General features: G+C 33.6%; 1 protein-coding gene across 6 annotated transcripts in view; it reads right to left on the bottom strand.

The window, feature by feature from the left end:
• Positions 1–2787: 2787 nt before the first annotated feature.
• Positions 2788–22849, bottom strand: part of TLL1 (tolloid like 1) — a 205825-nt gene continuing 185763 nt past the window's right edge. For all 6 annotated transcript variants that reach the window (XM_079143351.1, XM_079143345.1, XM_079143346.1 and 3 more), the window contains 3 exons: positions 13646–13859; positions 7136–7386; positions 2788–5835 (listed from right to left, as the gene is read on the bottom strand). In XM_079143351.1, the coding sequence (XP_078999477.1) occupies positions 5701–5835; positions 7136–7386; positions 13646–13859 (600 nt within the window). In that variant the 3' untranslated portion in view covers positions 2788–5700. The remainder of the gene's footprint in view (positions 5836–7135; positions 7387–13645; positions 13860–22849) is intronic.

Here is a 22849-nt window from a genome sequence, read left to right as displayed (position 1 = left end):
GGATCTCTTGTGTCTACACCTTCTCCACATATTTTCTCTTTCCTCTTCTTAATCACTTCAATGTACTTTCTTTTCACTCAACATATGATTTTTCCGTTATTCACAGTTTTAAAAGTCCAATGCTGTTACTTTCCGGGATTACTCTTGCCTGGACATTTTGTAGTATTTTTTTTTTTGTGGTATCATGGTCTCTAAAATATTACGTATGGATGTAATGCTGTCTAGGTTGCAGGCATGTTGTGCTTTTGAGAGAGCTGGGCATCCCAGGGTCTTCACTAACATTTAAAAGTTATTCAAGACTTGAGATAAAGCTCAGTAGTAGAGGCTTGAGTTTGATCTCTAGCACTGCAAAAATTAAATAAAAAGTCAAAATAAATTGCATTTTTATATAAATTTACAGATTAGAAGATAAGCAAATGGTGAGACAGGAGGCATTTCATTGCCTTACAAGCAAAAATTTCCCTTTCCTCCCATCCAAATTGATTAGTGACAAATGAATCTTGTGTTTCAACCTGCATCCTAAGAGGAGGTACACATTATCATGCACTCATGCACGACTGGAGCTAGTATTAGGTGTGTTATTGACAAATTATCTTGTTTACAAAGAGCCCCTTTTACCCATCTTGAGAATGATTTATAGGTTAAAAGTGCAAGTAATTAATGCAAAAAAGTTAATTTTATATGACAACTGAATGATTAAAAATACGAAGTTAAGATTATGGAAAGAATACCTTGTTAAATACTTATCTCAAAATACAAACCATGATTTATATTTTTAAGTCCCCAAAATGATAATAAAATACAGATATGTTTTGTTATTTCAGTTTTCACTTTGGAAATGTTTTTCCATGCTTATCTCTCCAAGTAGAATATAAGCAGAGATTGTGATTTCTTCTTTTTCACCTTAAATTCATAGTACTATATACAGTACTTCATATATTAATATTAGTAGACATTAGGCAAATATTCATTCAATGAATAAACAGATTAAATAAATGTGTAAACAAAACATGGGTGTACTATTCTTTTTGTTTTGAGAATGACAAAACTTATGAGGGACACTTTAATACTAAGAAATTAAAATAAAAGATACACAATGATGCAAAATGCCTTTTGATACATTCGTTAGATCCCTGTGGAAAATTTTCCTGCAATTTACTTTGAGTTTTAAGTATAGCCACCTAGGGAATGCCCACTAAGTATTTTTTAGGGTAGGCTTACATCCTTAAGCTTATCATCTATGATCCTTTCACTTTAGTTGTCCTTTCTGGAAAATCTTCCTAGTTAAATAATGTTTATGGTATTTCTTCAAATAAACCCCTTACATACCTCAAATTTTTCAACACTATTTTGTCAGTGTCACTAATTTTTTGAGAGGAACTGATTCTACCATAAAATATCATAAGGGAATATAGTTTCATTTTTATATTTTGATTGAAAATTATTGTCATTAACTAAATTTCAACACTTGCTTTTTAGGAAAATACCCTAATGGAGCTTTGGACATATATGAAAAGCATCCATTGTTAGATATGCAATAGAGTCGTATATCTATTATAATCATCCTATAACTTTTATATAATTATATATTTTCAATTATATTTCCACTGACAAGTCTTTATAAATGATGTTTATTCATTTTTTATTTAAAATGTTGGATGAGAGAGAGGTTATATGTAGAGAGATGTGCTCAGGGCACTACAATTGCTTAGGAATCTTCCTGTGTTTGTCCCTAAAGTACGACATCAAGGTTGTACCTAAGTCACATAATCAGCATGAATTCAGGCTCATGTACTGCAGGTAAGTGAGAGACTGGCAAGTTGAAAGATGGACAATGAGAAAATGAACAATGTCAAAAGAACTTTTGGAAACTAAGAGTGCTACTTCACACTGTATCAGAGTTGGCCTTGCCATCACTTGCCTCCCAAACTAGTGACAACATTTCTAAATTTTACAAAAATATCACTAAAAGACCAAAAGATAAATATTCATTGGTAACTATTTGCTCTGCATTGAAGCATAAAAAGTTTCATTTACAGATTGGTTTTTTCTTGTTGATAGGTTCTGTTCTTGTAAAATGGAAAGCGTTACAACAATTCAAATTATAAATCTTTAGGAGGTAATTATTATTACTGTTTTCATCCTCCCCTGACAGATTCAACAAGTGGTATCAAAGGTTTTCCAAAAGTCAAGTCTTATTCCCATAACACTCAACAAGTCTCCAAGTATTTTGATAATTGCTTTAAGTAAAAGTTGTTTTTAATGTCACACATAGTTGTTGTTAAATCTAAATATGGACATAATTAAATCATTTTTAAATGCCTTTTAACCCTTTGAAAAATAAAATTAGTTCTGATGCTTTGAGGGATTTTCCTTATGCCTGAACAAAATTTGATATTTGAAGTTTACCCTTAAAAATGTAGCAACAATAGAAACCAAATAAAACAGTCTAAGATATTTAAAACCAGAATTGAAAAAGCTTTGAATCTGATATTGTGACATATTAAAATTTGCTCAAGATAGCAAAAGTCAGCAAAGGAAGATACAGGATATTTGGAGGATTTGGAAATAAAATTACCATTTATCATCCATTGCCTTTAAAAAGTTGTTTTGTGCAATTATTTTATTGATTTCCCTAAATATATATTTTTGAAATTGACTTAAAAAAAAACAATAAAATTATACCAAGTGAGAAGAGTTTTGTTTGTTTGTTTTCCTGTGTAAAGTCCATGAGGATAGTACAGGAGTTAGAACTTTGGCAAATATAAAACAACACCAATATGCTAATTAGGGATTTAAAATAATTTACAAAATTAATTTAATAAAATGCCTGGAACAATGTCTAACAATTATTAACAAAACAACAATGAGACTGTCTGCATTTAACAACACATGTAAGGCAAATGTTGAATTAAGGTAAAAATAATATGCAGTGAACTGATATCTGACATAAGATACAATAAAAATTATTATCCACATTGAAGATCTAAAGTTATGACAATATGCTTTCTAAAATCCTTCTATAATTTCCTGATTGTGTTGAGCACGGCTCATTGTGGTCTAGTAAGATGCCAATTGGAATATTCAGACTATTTCTTAAAATAGAACACTACAATTTCCCTACCATGCCAGGTAAAATAATTTAATATATTCATTTGAACAAAAGGTTCAAACTACAGTGGTTTTTTTTTTCTAATTTTTAGTACTAATTCTGGTTCTTAAAGATATCTATAGTTAACATTCTACTTTTCATGCTGTTCCTAAAAGGAACAATATGTTTACTCTGAAAGTGTTACTTTAACTCACCCCTAAAATTTACTTTATGTGGAAAAGTTTCATCATAAAAAACCCTACTATTTTTCTGTATATCAAGATTGATTCAACTACACTGGATGGAACAAGCACAGATGTTGATATCAGACAAACTGGGTTTCTACATCTAACTTTACACTGTGACCCTGGGAAGTTACAGAATGTATTACAAAATGAGAACATTTCCAGAGTCCTCAAAGGGTAACAGGGAATTTAGAACGAGCCATCACATGTGCTGAGCACAGAGCAGTACAGAACACTCCTGGTGTGAGTGCCACCCTCTCTCTTCTCCATTCCTGGCACATCTCAGCTAATTGGAGATCAGTGAAAAAATAGTGAAGTTACTGGAATAAATCAGCTCCACTAAAAGGCTCATCTGTTTTGCAGGCAATAATTACACATTTCTAAAGTAACAGTCACTGAGATCAAAACAATGTTTTTTAAAAATGTATTTACAATTTACAATTCATGTGTAGGGAAAGGTCTTTTCAGGACAACAATGAGAGAAAGAACAAATTAGCTATGTCTGTGTGTATAGTTTAATTTTGTAAAAATAAAGAAATATACCCAATTTTATTAACATTGAATGTTCATGGACAGGTAACAGAAACAAAGCTATTTCATAGAGCAATCTACACCAACATCCAAAAATATCAAAATAGAGTTCTCTTAAAGAAAGAGCCTTTCTGTAATGGGATTGATAATAATTAGAAGTTCCCATTATTTGTCCATGAATCCTAGGAAAGGTGCTACTTCAAACAGGATTCTAGTAGAACTTGGCACAATAAATTTAACTTTTCAACCATCCTGTTACTTTTTCACCATCGTGTAGCTTCACTCACTCAGACAATCTCACATATACATACATTAATATTAAAACCACACATGACTGTAAAGCAGAGAACTCATTCTAAAATTACATTTTCTACAACAAAAGCAGGTCACCATATTTGCGTTCAATATCTTTCGTGAAAATGGATTTTCCTCACGGAGCTGCTGATTCACATACGCTATCACGTTCAACATTTCAGAGGTGTGTCTCTAGGAGGATTGTTTGATCATGTGCAAGAATTCTAAGGCATTATAAGTAGTTGTTCCACAGGACAAGGATGGCCCTGGCAATGATATACTCTTGGTATATTTAACAAGTCTTTAGTCTTCAGATGCTACCAGCCAGACATAGGGAGACATTCATAGTCTACAGGTGGTTGGCTCAAAAGTCAAAAATGTGTTTTAAAAAATGTTTATGCAATAGCACCATAGGAAATATTTCAGAAATGAATTCATTTTTTCCCCAACATTGCATTTTTAAACTGAATCGCAGGAAGAGAGGGAGAGAGAGAGAGACAGAGGGGAAAAAAAGATTTTTTCAATTCTCACAAGGCCTGTTTCCACTTCATCTAATTTTTTTAAATATACTAACCATGACAATATCAACAATAATAACTACAATAATAATAGGTCAACAATGAAAGACAGACAATAGCAGCAGTAGTAACTTGAGTATGGTCCATCCAGGCAGGCGTCTAGAGGAATCCTGTGCATACCTCGTGGGAGTTTTCTCGTAAGGTTCATAAGACATCACAGGTTTCTTGGATTTGGTGTGAAAAGGCAGCACTTACACAGAAGGAACTGAATTCACCAATTGACTGGGCATTTTCCAGTAATTAAATAAATGATGATCAGCATTTGCTTTAATTGACACTACTGACCTCTTACACTAGTCAAAATATAAGAACAATGAAGTGGTCTCAAGATCATTCATGTTTCAAAGAGGTTAAGCTGGCCTGCAAGTGAAAATAATGAAGCTGAAATATTCCAGTTTCCAAACATCAGACACACACACACACACACACACACACACACACACACACATACACACACGCACTTAAAGTACAAACCACCCTCAAAGACTCCCATTTCACATCAGCTCATATGGATCTGGTTTACATTGTATCTGAGATACAAAGTCAAAGCAATTATGCTAAGAAGAGGTTTTTCCAGTTTATGACCTGCAAGATCAGTCCCAAATCTTGAAAAATGATCAAAAAGAAAACTTGCAGGGTCACTGCCCCTGAATTGAACTGTCTGAATCGTGAGGCATCTGTTTCAAGCTGTGAACAGAAGCATGTAGAGTCTTCCTTGAAGCACAGGATGCCCCTCCACCAGCTTTATCAGCTCATCAAGCACGGAGTTCAAATATCTTCGTAATGCTGATCAGGAGTGGCTGGAAACTTGTCTTCTAGTTCAGAGATCATTCTGACCTTACAGTTTTCTTTTGTTCAAACTCATTATATAAAATCATTTGTGCTAATATCATCAGTTAAAAAAAAATATGTCTTCTCTCCATTGTGCACATTCCTTTATATTCTGACAGAGGTTCTGGTGTTATTTTTTGGTATGCGTGGTTTCTGGATATCTTATGCTTTTGTATCTTACATAAAATCCTTTCTTGTTAATTGTGTCATCTGTATGAAAATGAATTAAAATGGCATCCCCAATTGAATAGATTTCTTCTGGTGGCTGAAAGAAAACAATACAAAATAACAGAATAAGTCAGTTTTTCTTCATGGAATTGCATGCTTGAGAATGTTTTTCTTTGGCATATAATTCCACTCTCCCAACAACCTTGACAAATGAATATGATTGACTGCTTCCTTTCACTGATGAGGAAATTTGAGACTGAGAGAAGACAATGTTGTGCAAGGCAAGTCAGTGCTATAGCTGGACTTTGAACCTGCATGATTCTGTTTCCACTTTCCTCTCTAGATTTGGTATTTCTTCCCCAAACCCTTAAAGCAAAATTTTGTTGTCCTTTTTTTTTTTTGGATACAAATTAGAAAAGGAGGTCAGAAAATCAGAAAATGTAAAGGGTGGTTAAATTTGTTTCACAAATTCCTGAGGCAAAGCCACTGCCAGAATCTAAATCTTCTATTAATTTTTACTTTAATAATTTAAGTACCAAGAAATTTATTTTTTTCTTTATTTCTATTGTTATTTGGGTAAGAGTTCAGCAATACTATTTAAGCAATAAATACTGGCAGACATTCAAAAAATTGGGAGTAATATCTTTACAACAGAATAAGTATTCAGAAGACTATTCAATATTAACTCAGTGCATCCTGGGAAAGAAGCATTGAGAAAACCTTTTTCTTCTCATTTCTCATGGTGACCTTTTCTGTCCTGTCTCTGGCACTACGAACTTGTACATGAGACGCTGTGAAGTGAGCCATATTCCTACAGCACAGGCTCAGCCAACACACCAGCAGCTGACCCTGCCACTTCCACCAAGAATATCAGCTGAGAAGGCTGCACAGACAGCACCATATTATTCAATTAGAATGATGTGCATATTCTTCCTTTCAGTACTTTAATTTAGGAAGCTGATGAAACTGTCAAGTTTATGTGTTTAAGTTTATTGTTTTTAGATTATTAAATATTTAAATACTTATTGCACAATAAAATGTTAGAACATGCTTGAGATTACTGAGTATTTAAATACTGATTATAAATCAACAAGTTAGAACATGTCAGGAACCAGAAGGTATAACTACCAAATTCATCTTGCTCGGCGAATATAATCAGGCAAATTCAGTAAAAGTGGACAAGTGGGAGGGGTGGAAGAGTTATATAATAACTATTATATAGTTATTATATAACTATTATATAGTTATATAATAACTATTATTATAGTTACGCTATAATAATATAGCGTAACTTTTTGCACAAATATTGCAAATTTCTAAATGTTACATATAGCATCCATCAATCAATAGGCCTTTTTTGAGTTACATCTATGGTATCCCCTTGGTGGTATATTTACCCCAGATCCACAGAATCGACCAAGCCCCACTGCTGTGGAATCGAGACCATCAAAGAGCTCAACATAGTCATAGCCACAGTCGGCTTCTTCTTCCACTTCAAAAGTCTGGAAGGACAGTTCAAGTCGAGAGCCTCGTTCAGACACTAACAACCACTCACAGTCCACCTGTCCTGGGTAGTTGTTGTCTCCAAACTGTGCATGTGAGTACAGCTCTCTGGGTTTGGGGTCTGCTTTCAATCGTCCACCACACTCTGCCAGGAAAGAAAAATGAGACAAGTTAGTTCACTGAGCTTCAACAGGTCCAATTTCAAATTCAGTGTATTCTGACATTTTCTGACTTTCGTTTCCATTTCCAGGATCAGATATTATTTCCACAACCCAGGTGCCAGGGTACAAAGGAGCCAGGCACAGGCCCCAGACACAGGCTGCTCGGGTTGGAACCTCAGCTCCAGCACCTACAAGGTCAATGGTGTGTCTTCTCTGATACATCGTTTTCTCAAGGGTAAAAAATGCTGATGAATGTATCTTTTCCCCCCCACATCCTCACCAATACTTATTGTTGCTTGTATTCTTGATATAGCTAGATTATCGAACCAACCTAGATGCCCTTCAATTGATAAATGGATAAAGAAACTGTGGTATATATACACAATGAAATATTATTCAGCCATCAAAAAGAATAAAATTATGGCATTTGCAGGTAAATGGAGTTGAAGAATAATCATGCTAAGTAAAATAAACCAATCCCAAAAAACCAAAGGCCAAATGATTTCTCTGATAAGTGGATGATGATACATAACCCAGCTGGGGGGAGGCAAGAATGGAGGAATGATTGATTATATAGGGGAAAATGAGGAGTGGGAATGGCTGGGGGGAAGGAAAAATAATAGAATGAGACAAACATCATTACCCTGTGTACATATATGATTACACAAATGGTGTGACTCTACTTTGTGTACAACCAGAGAAATGAAGGTTGTGCCCCATTCGTGTACAATGAATCAAAACCAAAAAACCCACAGATTAAAATAATGGCACCAACGTTAATGGGTTTTTAGGATTTATACACAAAAATATTTTTAAAGACTTCTCATCACATAACTCCTCTCAATAATTTTTTTCATTGTTATTATATCTAATAGTTTTTAGTCTCAAATAACTCTTTTCATGGTAAAAAGATCAGAGTCCAAACCTGAGTTTAATCTCAATAATGTCAGAACCCAGAATCCAGGATAAGAAATAACCTGAAATTCAACATAATGTGTAAAATTCATGTGTGTGTGTGTGTGTGTGTCTGTGTGTATGTGTGTGCACTACATAAAAGTTCTACATGTTATATATCGCACCGTACTACTTTACTTAGAAATATTTATCTAACTTGATCCAGAAAAACACATGCATAATTAATTATAGTTATCTTTGGAATTCCAGAACCAATTCAGTTACAGTTGGTTTGCTTGCTATAATGAAATATTTTAAATGCTCCTTTTGGCTTCTTTTTTAGAGAGATATTAATAAGCCTATGATTTTCCAGTTATTAACTTTGTCACAAGAGGAAAATACATCAAAGACATAAGTCAGTGAATATACAAACTTTTAGCTTGTTTTAGAAGTTAAAAGGTTTCCAAAAATGTTCTCAGGAACCTTTAGTAGTTAGAGCCCCAAACTATAACAACTAGAGATTAAGCTGAGGCCGCGGGAGGCCACAGTGCCTGCAAACCTCAAGGGAAGGGAGAAAATAATGGGGTCTGAAAAGTGTCAGTAGACTCTCTGTCCCTGTTTGCCAAAGACTGAGAGGGTTTCTGGGAAGTAGGAATTTAAGTGCTAACACCAGGGAAGACCCAGGAAATATACAATTTGGGAAGATCTGGAGAAGCTACTGGGTACCAAAACACATAGTCAAGTGGGCCCAGATAATGTCTCGTAAAAATGGATCAGGCAAACGAAATTCTTACTTGGATTTTCCATATTTGTATCTCGTGCTTTGGTGATTTTAAATAGCAAAATATTTCTGAATTTTAAGGCATGAAAACCCAATCAGACATGTCTGTATGCACGGGAGGACACTGTCACAGACAACTGCTCCTTCAGGGACCTTCTTGTTGAATAAATTATGGAAGATTTTCCAACTAGGTTTCTAATCACAAGCATACCTGTGGGGGAAGGTTGCTACAGTCAATCTAACTGTCCCTCTGTCTTTCAAATGGTAAGCTGCCCATCTTGCGCTGAGTATCTTGCACTATCTAGGGACATAGTGCTATTGTTACAAATGTATACACTTGAGGACAGGCAACCATCAGGAGTAGCTACTCCTGAAGGTTGAAATTCTGATCACTTTGGGGATTTTGTTTCCCTTGTTTTGCAAACTGGAAGCCAAGCATCCTCCCTTTTCCAACACCACGTTTTCTTATCCCAGGAACTCTAATAATTCTTGTTCTCTTCCTGTGACAGACTTCCACAGTCAAACAACCTGGGGACAAATACAAACTTTGCCTACCCTGTCCCACAACTTCATTTATATTTTTAGCTTTTGTTTTGAGATATGGTTAGTGCTTGGATTCAAATCTAGATCCTTGCACATGCTAGAGATGTGCCCTACTAACTGAGCTAGCTCTAGCATCTCATGACCACTTTCAAAATGGGGATCATAGACAGTACTCACATATAAGAGTGTATTCATATATGTAAATGCATGAATGGTGTCTGGCACAGTTAAAGTAAGTGATATTTTAAACTATCATCATCATCATCATTATTTTTTGGTAAGAACATTCAAATGCTGTCATCTATAAACTGGGATCCACTCAGGTATGAAATGATAAGCCAGAAATATTGAACAATTCAAAACACTATTAGTGTGCTATCCCAAAGGAAAAAATGTATTTTCGAAGGCCAGCAAAATCATGTTGTGAAAAATATTTTTGAATACAATATGGAAATATGTCAACCAGTGAATCTCATTTGTAGATTTTTAAAGAATTCTACCTGATCTCCAGGTTTGGTATAAATTGATGGGTTTATTTTGTTTGCCAGGGTCAGCATTTGCATTGCTTTCAATAAGCTTCCAGAAGTACTGAAAGGAACACCAGGAGATGTGGAGGAGGCTCTTGCTTCTGTGTGTCTGCTTCACAGAAACAAGGTAGAGAAACATAAACATCCAAAAGAGGCCGTCCTCTGCCAGCCCCAGCCTGAAACAAAACTCCAGGAGGAAGTGAGCAGCTGAGCAAAACGGGAAAAGGGGTTTCACAAAGTCTTCATGAATCTAAAAATCACAGGAAGGTGTCATTATTCAATTTGACTGGAAACTGGCCTGCCTTCCAAACAAATGCCTTAAACTACATTTAAGGATATTTTAAAATGCTGCCCAAAATTCCCTTTTCATCTGTTTCGGTGCTCACACTTTATTCCCATGGATCACTGCTATACTAATAAATCTGAAAATAATGTTCTTACCATAAAAAAAGAGAGAGAGAATGTAGCCTAGAGGATGAATTTTTGAAGGATGAATATTTGAATATTAAGTGCACAAGACGTGTGATTTTAATATGTCCTGAGAGAAAGTCCATGAGCAAAAGATAATAGGCAGCCTGAGGGCAATTGCTTGTTTTTTTTTTTTTTTTTTTAAGAGGCCCCATAGCTATTCCAACTCTGGTCAACAGCATTTAACAAGTCCCTTGAAAAGATGATTTTTAAATCGAGTCAACAAATTTTTGGCAAATATCCCTATTCGTTTATCAAGTCAGAAAAAACATAAAACCAGTTGCTTAGTATGTCAGCAATATTGTTTTTGAATCAATAGTTTGAAAGTACTTTATGAGCTGCCAGAGAGAGAGAGTCTTTCACAGAATTCTGGGAAATGGAAATGGAACTGAATAAGAAAGATAACTGGAAGAGAAGCCAAGGGGTGGTCTTCATTTGAATTTGGAAAGACATGTTTGTTTATTTCCTGATAAAGTATTACATTAAAGAAGCGGCCCTGCAATTTGACCTACGAATGCTTTTAGTGGGCATCTAATTAAATTGATTTTTATCGAAATAATTTCCTTTCCAAGGAGCATGATACATTATTTGATTTTTAAATGTCATAGACAAGTAATACGATGCTTTAAACGACAAAATGACCTCTGAACAGACAATGCCATGTTTAAAAATTACATATTTTCTCTCTAAGTTTCTCCCCTTTGAGAGAAGACAATATATCTCACTACAAAATTAGTTTCTTTCAGTTAGTTTGATTTAGGCTGGAGTAGTACCAGTTGTTGCCTGAATAAAACAAACTTGGACTGAAAATCTGAACCAACTGTCAGAAGAAAAAAGATCTCTCACCAATAAAGTTCATTTTTCATGGACTTGAGTAATATTACTTATGAAAAAATAGCCACAAAGCTATACTACAGCAATATTTCTAATCATCTGACTTTAAGTTATAGTGTTAGAGGTTTTCATTGCAGATCAAATTGAAATTGAACAAAGAAATGTAAGTAAATTAAAATGTATACTTGAGGACTCATCTGTAACAACAACATGTATTCTAGAAAGCAGAACATAATGCAAAAGTGCTTTACACATGTAGCAAAAGTTGTCAGATATGGTACTGGACTGGGTTGCCTTGTCAGCAAAAATCAAAAGATAAACTAAAAATCAGAAGCTCATTTTAGACTATAAGCCAACTACACACAGGAATTTCTTCTAATTGTCCTTACCACAAATTTCTGATTTTTTTCCTATAAAATACTAACATGGTGCATTGTCTAGCCAAAGCAAAGGTTAAAAAAAATTGATGAAAGATTATAGAATAAGTGAACTTGTTTAAGAAAATGTTTTGAGAAGATGTAAACATCAGGCAGTATGTAAGAATATTTGGCATATACAGTATCCAGAAAATTCCAAGGTAGCTGACTAAATGAGAACACAACTTCATAAACAACAAAAACTAATTAATCATGCAATTTTTCAATTTCTTCATAAAAATAATATTTTTGAATTACAGATGTAAATAATCTTTAGATTATTATTTTACAGATGATGAAACTGAGGTTCAAAGAAATGATCTTTTCCAAAGTTCCCTGACAGGTAAGTCACACTTGGACCAGGACCCAGAGGTATTACTCACTGGAACATAATTTAACTTCAATCCTCCCAGTTACAAAGGGTAAAAGCAAACACTGTAAAAGTAAGATTTTAAAAAACTGAAAAAAGAAACATTTATAAATAGGTAATTTTTAACTACTAATTATCATTAGTTATTTCAAGAATTTTAACAAAGTATTTTCACATTATATTCATAAAAACTGATGGACAGGATATTTTTTTAAAATGCCATTAACTTCATGTTTTCAAAAATACTGATGAAATAATAGGACTCAAACTTTTTTAAGAACTATGCTTATTAACTAGTATTTAACAAGTCATCAAGAATATGTTTAAACAGTAAATATCAAGTAGACAGAAAATCCTTAATGCAAAATTGCCACGACTCATAAGAGATTTTTCTTAAACCATATTGATATTAGTACATGAGAAATAATTAATTTATATTACTTTAGAAGTCATATTGTCCAGCATAAATAATATCTACTTTCTCATAGACTCCAACCTAAATGTAGTGCTCACAATAAAAATAGACACTAAAAAATAATATTGGACAATGAAAGCAAGTCTCTAAAGCAAAGAGAAACAAAGAAAATAAAAACAATCAGGAGGAAAACATGACAAAAATAAATGATTAAAATTATTTCACAGTTGCATTTGTATATTCTTAAATTGTATACAAAGTCTTTCCTGGAAGTATATCAATTGTGCATTGTCGATGCCACTAGATGTCACTGTAAGCTAAATGACTTCGACAAGTGGCTACAATTTTTTTCTTTTTGTGGAACTGAATGAAAATTGGGGATATTCCTTAGACATTTTCTGAAACATATAATTAAATGTCTTCCAACCACAAGCAATTTTGTTCTAAAATTTTGACTAAAATTTTTGTCTCTTAAGACACCCAGAACAGTTGAAATTCAATCTCTGAAACTCAAATTAGAGTTCAGCATTAGGAGGGAAATCATGTTGCATAACAAAGAACAGAAATGAACTTCCGTTAAACAGAGAGATAAATCCCATACTTATTTACAAAAATATATTAATGCAAAAGTAGCTAAACTGGTATGTTATTAGATACTAAGTTTTCAATATGCTACAGATTTCTGTTAGCAGTAACACATGAGTCAAACTACTAAATTTCGAAGTTCATATACAAATATTTAGAAATAGCAGTACTCGACTATACTGTATTAATCACAAATCAAACTCCCAAATATTTTTCTTCTAAATGTATAACAACTGCAAAAATATTGAAGCAGGGTGCTGAGTGGTTCTGCAAATAGTTCACACAGTGCTTTAGTGAGATTTTCTATGGTGTTTGGAGATTCATTTAGGATCCTGGTAATGAAATACACATATTCACCAGAAAAGATATCTGTGTCTTAGACAAGAGAAGCACGACCTTAATTTGCTGACCTGTAGAATGTGTCGCTTGAAAGCCTTTTCTTTGAACAGATGCATCAGAAACAAACCGAACAAACATTTTATTTCCAGTAGCCACCAGGGGATCTGGTATCTTGTTGCCACATAGCCGTCCAAGAATCGGTGATTTTTCTGTTTCTCCATCAAATACTTCTAAGTGATCATAAGCACATTCTTGATGTTGTTCAATCTCAAACTCACTAAAAGCCTATTTAGAAAAGAAAGAAAAAAACTTAAAAAAAAAAACCACAAATCACTTAAACTGAGTTCTTTTCTGTGGAGCTAAAATATCAATAAAATATGTTGAGGGGATACAAATGATTCAATCCATAAAGCACATTAGTCAAAGGACTGTGAAATCAATAGAATGTGTAATCTCTAGGAAAGCACAAAATGAGTCCAATAATATAACTACTTCATGTATATGGAAGTGTGAATCTTGAATTCCCCAAAAGGACCAACCCTGTGTTAAAGGTTTAGTCCTTAGAGTAGCACTACTGGGAAATATTGGAACCTTTAAGAGACCGGGCTTTGTGGGAGGTGTTTAGATCCATTTGGAGACCTTCCCTAGGAGTGGACTGTAGGCCCTTGGCCTCCTCTGACTATTATTTCTTGGCTATGGGGTGATTGATTTTACTCTACCATCTACTGCTGCCCATGATGTGTTACCTTACCGTATGCACAAAAGCAACAGAGCTAATTTACCAGAGACTCTAAAACTGAGTCAAAAAAAGCTTTTTCTCTTTATATGCTGACTCTCTCATTTTTTTAATAGTAATGGAAAGTTAAATAATACAATGTGAAATTCTATTTTGAAGGTATTGCAGATAATTCTACAATTGCAAATCAATTTTCATCTACATAGAATTGAAACAGCTTATAATAACAAAATGGTATTTTATGCTAAACTGAATCCAAGGATTCATCTGAAAATGTTTTGCAATTGTATTAAAAAATTGATCGCTTCTGGTTTTGATGACTGTAAACTAGTTAATATCATACTACCTTTGGACACTTAAGTGCAGAAGAAAGTCCCATAACTATTACCATTTCGCAAAATTTAAATGCAATAAAATTTATAGAATAACTAAAATAAAGGAAATTTTTACTATATACTTACTATTTAGATCTTACAAACCATAGTATTAGAAAACACTAATGTGACAATTCTATTAGTTGAGAATAACTTTAATTCACTTTTCAGGTAGATGGTATACTTATTTTAGTATCTGGTATGTTGGAAAGTTTGGTATGCTTTCCTGTTATTTATATGATTTATAAATTCTAATTTTTCCATGTAGTGATTTTTATGTGTGAGTTTTAGCAAATATAAAATTAAAATTGAGTAAATACATATAAGTAATACATTAGGAATCATCAAGACAATTTTACTTGAGATGGATTGAAAATAAAATTGCCCAAGCTATTCAATAACTCCTGGAATTACAGGTTATTTACTGATGGCAATTAAAACTTTTTCTTTTCCCCAGTTTAAAAAAAAAATCACATGGTGAAAAAATAAATGATCATTTCTACTTAAGTCTATAAAGCAAAGCTAAAAGTAATAAAGAAAATAAATATGAAGAAATATAAAATATGCTCCAAACTTTATTAAGTTTGCTACAATTCCTGCAGCATACAATATTTGAACTTAAGCTTTTTACAAATGTTTTATTTAATGAAATTCTGTGTAGTGGTCTTATTTTCAGTCTAATTGAAGATAGTAAAAACAATTGACTCTCAGTGCTGATTTATTCCACATCACATCATGCCACCTAGTATCACATCTGACTCTAGAGGAGTAAGGGAAGTAACGACAGAAGACTTTGATAGTAACTGAGGAGTAGGAGAAAGTGATGAGGTTGCTTAAAAGAAGCAAGCAAAGAAAAGGAAGAGGACTGATCTCTTTTATGCATTCAACTTGAAAAGTATAAATAAACCTGTGATAGCCAAAAGACATTAGAAGACATTATTAGTTGTCATTTTTATGGGCAAAAAGGAAGACTCAGTTCATTTCATCAAAAGTACTGGATTGAGCAAAAAAAGACTGAATGTAGCACAAAGAATCTCACTGGAAACAAAACACAAACAAGCAAAACAGTGAACAAGAAAACTGTAGCAGAGTTCATTTATCCTGAAGCACAACATATAAACCAGGTGATCACTGAAGGAGTCCATCTTATTAATTAATTAATCTCTGTAATCTCCAATTTCTCCAATCTATTAGAGTGGAGTAAAGTAGACACTGGGCATGGGGTGCAGAAGACCATGAGTGGATGTCTGAATGTCTTGAGAGGTATGTCCATCAATAGCCTTGCCACCTATCTCATGTTTATAGTCACCTCCTGTAGGAAAATGCCATAGACATGGCCAACAAAAACTTCTGGTTTTCTGTGTCTTATGAGACGGTACTCAATCAGCTCCAGCTACCACTGTGGACACATGCACATTTTAAAAAATATACTAAGGAATAAAGCTAGGGGGACTTTATCCACTGAACCACACCCCAACCTTTTTTTTTTTTTTTTTTTTTTTTTTTAATGAAACTGGGTCTGTGTGAGTTGCCAAAAATGGCCTTGAACTTGTGGTCCTCCTGCCTCAGCTTCCAGAACTACTGGGATTACAGGCTTGCACCACCACACCTGGCTCACATGCACATTCTTAATATCAGTTTGAAACCAGTAAGAAACCACTTGGAGAAAATTGGCTTAACTATACCCATAGTTCTTTATTAAGTATGAAACTAAGTCTCTGAATTAAAAGAACAATGTGATTTTAAAAGGATAAAACATTGTTTAGGGAGAAGAACAGTATCTGAAATTCATTGCATGTCAAGTAATTATCTCTTTTGATTGTTATGAAAGAACATGGCAACCTACTATACAAACGAGAACATTTTAAGAAAGATGGAGACAATGCTGTTCTAAAGTATAAACCCATAAGTAATTGCTAAATGTGCATCTGCATTTACAGACCACACATGTTCAGCCCATTCACTGGTCCATTGGAAACTAAGTGAATGAGATGAATAAGCAACTATTTCACTCTCTAATGAAATGCAGGATGTCTGGAGTAAATAACAACATCTGTTTAAAATAATGGAGCAACACCACACAAGGTGGCATTGAGCTGGGCTGTGAGCCATATCGACACCTGGTCTGGAGCCAAATAGCTCCAGCTTCCTATTGAATTACTAATGGAATCAGACTGAGTCTGCAAGAGTTAAATTAGTCAAAGATTCCATGGCTGACATATGCTCAAGTGATACAAACAATGCTTATTCATTAACATATTAGTGAATTTTCCTCTTGGGATAGGTAGCAGCTTGTTAGGTCAAATGCAAAGATTTGTGTGGTCTTTTTCCAGAAGTCAGTCTGACCTAAAGTGCCACCACACACAATCAGAGGCATGCCTAACTCACTGATGTCTCATAAATCTGTTCTTTATGCCACAGAAACACCCACATAGAAAGACCTCCATATATAATGACTTCACCTTAAAAAAAAAAAAAAAAATACCTCAAGGCCACAGGAAAATCTCTAGGAACCTTGGGAAACTGGAATAACTTTCAAAATATTTCAAAGTCCACAATGAGATGTATGATACACAATGAACTTTATTTTGTGACACATGTTGAACTAAGAATCTCTGTTATAGAATTTGAAATTTTCCAGCTACCAGGAACAGAAATAGCTCAGAAGATACTCAGATTTCCAAAAGGTCCTTCAAGTTCACCAGGGGGACAGGATAGCCCACTGGGTTGAATATACATAGCTGTAAGGAATTCTGACTTCTGACAATAACCCCTCCCCCATTTTTTACTTAAGTATTTTTTCTTAAGCATTCAAATTAAGACTTCATAAGCATTTGGGCATTAAATTTTTAAAGCTTATGCATTTCATGATTATATTTCTATGATTTTAAGCTTATTAATTGAGGTTTTAGAAAGGTTAAAAAGGCATAGATAACTAAGAGCTCTAGTCAGAAACCCTAATGCATTTCCCATAAGGCAAACTAAGAGATTAAGAGTTCAATTCAAAAGAAAGAAAATCCAACTTTCATTATAGGCTGTGGAAATAATAACTCTGTTTCTGGAACACCCATACAAGCCTAATCTACCTGGATGGCCACGGCCCAGGCTTCTATTTGCTATCCGGTCATATGAGCACCTGTAGAGGTTCTTTTATTGAAAATACAGGCATTAGCTAAAGGATGAAGCCACAGAGAGTAACTACATGTATTCACGAAAGAAGAGAAAATAAAATGATTGCACTTAATGCAGAAATAAAATTTAGCTAGAAGGAACATTTAAACTAAGAAAATTAAAGAGATGATACACTTCGGGCAGTGGAGAGATAAACCTTAGAGCTCGCACTTCCAGACATCTTTCACCTTTTCCTGTTTTTCAGTAAGAACTGTCATTCGGTTTCCCACAAGATATTTGAAGGATTAGAGGCCACTGGAAAAAACAGCAGAGTGGAATATAAACCCCAGTCCTCTGATTCAAAAGCCCTTTTTTCCATGAATCTCCTATAACTGCGATTAAATATACTTTATATGGATTTATAGTGGAGAATTATATGAGAGTTGTAGATGCTTTGCTTTTTAAATATTTCATATATGAAACTGTAAACTGCAGCTATACATAACTTAGCAAAACCCTGATATGATAAATCAAAGCACATTAGTCTATTGCCATATGATCCTATGCCTAAAACTTTGTTTTTATTTTTAATGAAGATTAGTTTGAAATACAAAAAAGGTGGCAAAAACTTAAAGATTATTTGAATCTCTCAAAATCAAGATAAGATAAAACCAGCAATATAGATCCTTGTCCTTATTCATTCAGAACTTTATTCCTTTTATAGTAGGAAGACTTCTTTTACAACTATCTTTTGATTAAGTACTTTTGGTTGAACTGTAAAACTATCATGTAGTTATCATTTCATGATTAAATACACAAACGCATACATTACATTCAGGGTTATCATATCCATTTCTTGTCACTGCTGCAATTTACACAAACCCAGTGACTTATAATGACACACATATATTCTCCTACTATTTTGGAGGTCAGTAGTCTAAAATGGGTAGGCAGATCTTTCTTTCTAGAAGTCTTGAGTGAGAATCAGTTTCCTTCCATTTTTCAGCCTTTAGAGTAGTCTGCATTTCTTAACTCATGTCCCCTTCCTCCAGCTTCAAAATCTGTAATGTAATATCTTCTCTCCTCTCTGGTATGCTGCCTCCCTCTTGTAAGAACCCTGCATCCAGTATAACCTCCCCATATTAAGATTCTTATTGTCACCGTATCTACAATGTCCCTTTTGCCACGGAAGGTTAACATATTCATAGGTTCTGGGAATTAGAACATAAACATCTTTGTGGGGGTCATTATTCTACCTTCCAAAGGAAGAAAGACTAAATGTTTTAACCCTCTCAGTTCATGTAATTTTTTCAGGGAAAATGAGCACAAACACTTAGGAATCTGATTCCAAATTCTTTTTCCTGACTTTCTTAGTTCTGGAGAATACAAACCATATCTCACAGAACAAATCTGGCCTACAGTTTGTTTTAAGATAAACTTTCGTTGGTTCACAATAGAGTACACTATTTGTATATTTTTTGTGGTTGCTTTCATACTAAAGCATCACTATTAAATTGTTGCAACACAGATTGTATAATCTACAAAGTTTATTACATTTTCTATGTAACATTTTGAACAAGAAGCTTTCTGAAAAGTGAGTATAAGCTACATTTTCAATCTTTAAGACTGAATTTAAAAATCATAAGGCTATGCAAAAGGCTAATAATCCTGATGAATATAGATGCAAAAATTCTCAATAAAACACTAGTAAAATATTTCTACAGTAAATTAAAAAGATCATTGACCATGATCAAGTAGGATTCATCCCAGTGATGCAAGGATAGTTCAACATATGCAAATAACAATTTTTATACATCGTATTAACAGAAGGAAGGAAAAAAGGTGATTATTTCAATAGATACATAGAAAGCATTTAACAAAATTTAACATCTTTTCACAATGAAGTTCTCAACAGAGTAGTACAGAAGGAATCTACATCAACACAATGAAAGCCATATATGATAACCCACAGCTAGCATAACACTCAGCAGAAAATAAAATGAGAAACTTTTCCTGTAAGATCCAAAATAAGACATAGATGCCACTTTTGCCACTTCTCATCAATATAATACTGGAGGTTCTAGCCAGAGTGATAATGTATGAGAAACAAATAAAAGGCATACCTATCAGAAGGAGAGAAGTGAAATTGTCCCTGATTGTAGATGTTGTGAACTTATAGTAAAAATAAATAAACAAATAAAAATAAAAAACAAACCCTAAAGACTCAAATTGTTAGACTAATTAATTCTGTAAAGTTGAAAGACACAAAAATCAACATATAAATATCAACAGCATTTCTATATGTACTAACAGCAGACTATTTTTTTACAACAGCTACAAACATAACACTTGGGAATAAATTTAACCAAGAAGGTGAAAGATATCTACACTAAAAATTACAAAACATTAATGAAGGAAATTGAAGAAGATACAAATAAATGAAAAGATACCCCATGTTCATGGAATGGAAGAGTTAATATTGTTAAAATATCATTTTAGCCAAAGCAATCTACATATTCAAAATCAAATACCAATAACATTCTTCACACAAATTAGAGAAAACAATTCTAAAAATTGTATGGAATCAGAAAAGACCCCAAATATCCAAAGCAATTAGGGTAAAACCAACAAAGTTGGAGTTATAGCACTACTTGGCTTCAATGTACACTCCGAAGCTGTAGCATCCAGAATAGCATGGTACTGGCATAAAAACAGGCATGTGGATCAATGGAACAGAACTGGAAGCCCAGAAATAAATCCAAGCATTTACAGCCAACTCAGTTTTGATGCAGGGAATGAGAACACACAATGGAGAGAATACTATCTCTTCAATAAATGTTATTGGGGAAACCAGACAGCCACAAGCAGGAGAATAAAATCGAACCCTTATCTCTTGCCAAATACTAAAATCAAGTCAAAACCAAAATGAATTAAAGACAAATGTATGACCTGAAACTGCGAAACTGACAGAATGAAACATAATTGAAAAACTCCATGGCAGATGACCTTTTCTCTGAAATTAAACCAATCATAAAAGGAACATTTTTCTAAAACATCTCACTTCTTGGCTGAACTGTATTTGTGACTATACATAGAGCTAAGACTTGTAGGGAGTTAATTTAGGTTAAATTAATTTAAAGGAGTGGCGCTGTAATCCTATAGTGCTGGTAGCCTCATAAGAAGAGTAAGAAAAACTAAAATCCTTTCCTTACACATGCAAAAATCAAAAAGGGGAACAGGAAAGAAGTCTCCCCAAATGCCAACCCTACAGGCAATTTCTGGTCTGCGGAACTGTGAGAAAAATAAATTTCTGTTGTTTAAGCCACTCTGTCTATGGTATTTCATTACTGCAGCCCAAACTGACCATCACAGATGGAAGCTATCACAGTGAGTTAAATATGAATGCTAAACTGATGAATAAAAACAAGATAAGAGAGAGAGTGCTTTTAACAAGTTCATAGGTATATTCAAGATAGCTAAAGAAATATTCACTGAACTTGAAGAAACATCAGATGGAATTACTCAAACTTAAAACAAGTGACAAAAATTAATACAATATGCAAGTGTTGTGGGGAAATATCAAAAGTACTTTAAATCTGGAAGAAGAGACACAATGGTGCAGAAGAAATCTGTGAAAAAATAAAATAATGGTTGAAAAGTTTTGAAAATAATGACAGACACCACAGGAATTTCAGGAATGCAGAAATTTTAGAGAATTTTGAGATTACTTTTAGAAAATTACTAAACAGACACATATCTACAAACACACCATAAACACACAAAGACACATCATATTCAAATTTCAAATAAGAAGAAAAATTCAAAGGTATCCATAGAAAAAATTATTCTTCACACAGAATAAAGATAAATTTTATAAATTATGAGAAACTTTGAAAGCCTGAAAATCCCACTGGAGTAAGGTGTTTGAAGTGCAGAAAGAAAACATAAAATTGTCATCCTAGAATTCTATACCCAGTGAAATATCTTTCAAAAGTGATACTGTATGTATCCTATATACAATATAAGGAGAAATTCTTCAGAATATTCTGACAAAATTTTGATCTGCATAAATACATGTGATCAGGAAAATCTATTTTCCAAACTCATTTAGCGAGTTGCATCACTAAATAGATGCAGACTCTGTATTTCAGTCCTTAAGGTTCAGAGAATTATTCTCTCAATCAGGACCTTGGACAGGACTAGAAAGCAGTGTGTTCCTACAGTGCTATCATCTCAGAATCTAGCTTCCATCAACAGTGACTGAAATGAATTGAATTGTTATCTCTGACTGGAAAAATCACTCACAAATACAGTAAATGGAAGGAACTCCATACTAGAGATATGAATATTCTGTTGCTGTCTCTAATTTTATCATAATGCCACATTTGAGTAAAGTCTTCTTTATTACCTTATAAAATAAAGTGAAATAAAATAAAATAAATTCACTGAATGGAAAGATCCAAACATGGAAATTACAAGTTAACCTTATGGCTCAAATGGTCTAGGGAACTACCTTGGATCAGTAGCCTCTTTCCTAAGATCGTTTTTGTTCATTACTATAGTGCTTCCTAGATTATATCCTGAGGCTTGCTAGCGAGCACTTCCTTCTGCTTCTAACTACAGCATATTGTAGGAAATTGTTAATTTTCTTTATTTCCATTATTTTATTTCTTTAAAGTGCATAATTTATGGATCCTATGATCTATAATAAAACAAAACAACATTTACTATCAGGTGCCCAGTTCAGAATGCAATGATTAAAGAATGCAGAGGGGAAGACAAATTTTATGTTCATATTTAAATTACTCATGTAGAATAATATGTGGGAGAAATATAAGGATATCAGCATCTTATTACTGAGGGCAATACATTATGCAAAAATTATATTTTACAAACCATAAGATAATATTGTTTCTATTGTACAAAAAATACAATCTTTGTAAATGAAACATAAAGAATTGACATAGCCAGTAGAATATACTATTGTATAAGTTGTATTTAAGTAAATGATTATTCTATTATTCTATTTATTTTTTTTACTGAATTTCTGAATT

The sequence above is a fragment of the Sciurus vulgaris genome, assembly GCF_902686455.1.
Source record: "Sciurus vulgaris genome assembly, chromosome: 5".
NCBI classification, from domain to species: Eukaryota; Metazoa; Chordata; class Mammalia; order Rodentia; family Sciuridae; genus Sciurus; species Sciurus vulgaris.
Note: the sequence above shows the minus strand (reverse complement) of the source record. Positions and strands in the feature narration are given on the sequence as shown.